This window comes from Entamoeba dispar, genomic scaffold, assembly GCF_000209125.1.
Source record: "Entamoeba dispar SAW760 scf_1105229459121 genomic scaffold, whole genome shotgun sequence".
NCBI lineage: Eukaryota > Evosea > Mastigamoebida > Endamoebidae > Entamoeba > Entamoeba dispar.
This window is the reverse complement of record NW_001853534.1, coordinates 1-1,195: the sequence shown is the minus strand read 5'-3', so window position 1 is coordinate 1,195 and position 1,195 is coordinate 1. Positions and strand designations below refer to the sequence as shown.

Genomic DNA, 1,195 nt, shown 5'->3' with positions numbered 1-1,195 from the left:
AAAGAATAAAATAAAAAATAAAATCAATGGTGTGATGTAAATTATTAAAACATCTCTTGATTATGCCATTGAAAGAATTGAAAAAACTCATGTTGAAGACCAAATCGAAACAATGAAAAAAGAAATATTAAACATTAATAGAGAGTATTTAGGAAAACTTAAAATTTATTGTATTGATATTATTATGAAAACAAACATAAATGAACTAAACAAGTTCATTGAATGGGTATTGAAGACTAGCTGTGATGAAGAATGTTATTTGAAGATAATACATTACTTTATTTCTCAAGAAGAAATTGAAAAAGCTAAAAAAGTATTTGATGAGGCATTAATTCATGAGGATCTTGCTTATCACTCATTGAATTTGTGGCTTGAATATTTATTATTATGTAGAAATTCAAATGACTTCAAACTATCTCAAAAAATAAAATCACGTATGAACGCAAGTTATTCTAATCCATCCGAAGTAGAGTTTGCATTTGAAGAAAGAATAAATAATAATTAATTGACTGTTTATATAGTTGTTATTTTAATTACTTGTTTATTATAATGATACGTTTTGCTATATAAGATAGAAAATAATCATTTAATCAAAGATACGAAAACGAAAAAAGAAAGTATTTAAAAAGGAAAGAAGAAAGAAGAGAAACAAACAAAACAAGAAGAAGATGAAAGTAATATTTGCAATTTTAATCGCAAATTGTTTAGGTGGAGAAATTGTTTACTCCAATAAAGAACGTGGATGGGAATTAAATGACTCAGCAATAATTGATTATTATGATTATGAAATTGACGGAAGATATTGGCTTGGAGGGGAAGTGCAACGTTATGATACTCTTAAATTTAATGGATATGCTAATACAGTAGAGTTAGATCAATTATGTTGGACTGCACAATGGACATCAGAAGACATAAGTTTGAAATTCAAAGTGAGAATGCTTCCATATGAATTTAGGGATGATGAAATACCAAATACAGGACTTGTTGTTAGTGGAGTAAGTAATAATACTGAGACATGTGTTAATATTAGAAATAGAGTTTTTGATGAAGAATGTGGTTCAATTGTTAAATATGTTTCTATTCAAATATATCAAATATCAACAAATAAGAAAACATATATTTATTTCAATGATATTAAATTTATTAGAAAAAGATTAGAAATAGATTCTAATTCAAGTAGTTCAAATGAAGATTT

The 1,195-nt window shown here is 25.6% G+C and overlaps 1 protein-coding gene across 1 annotated transcript, besides 1 other annotated feature; it reads left to right on the top strand.

Moving 5' to 3' along the window:
* The first annotated feature begins 602 nt into the window (after positions 1–602).
* Positions 603–678: a microsatellite.
* Positions 669–1,195, top strand: EDI_296350 (uncharacterized protein; the record flags this gene model as incomplete). The annotated part of the gene is made up of 1 exon (XM_001735390.1): positions 669–1,195. A coding segment is annotated over one exon (527 nt), but the record flags the coding sequence as incomplete, so codon positions are not given.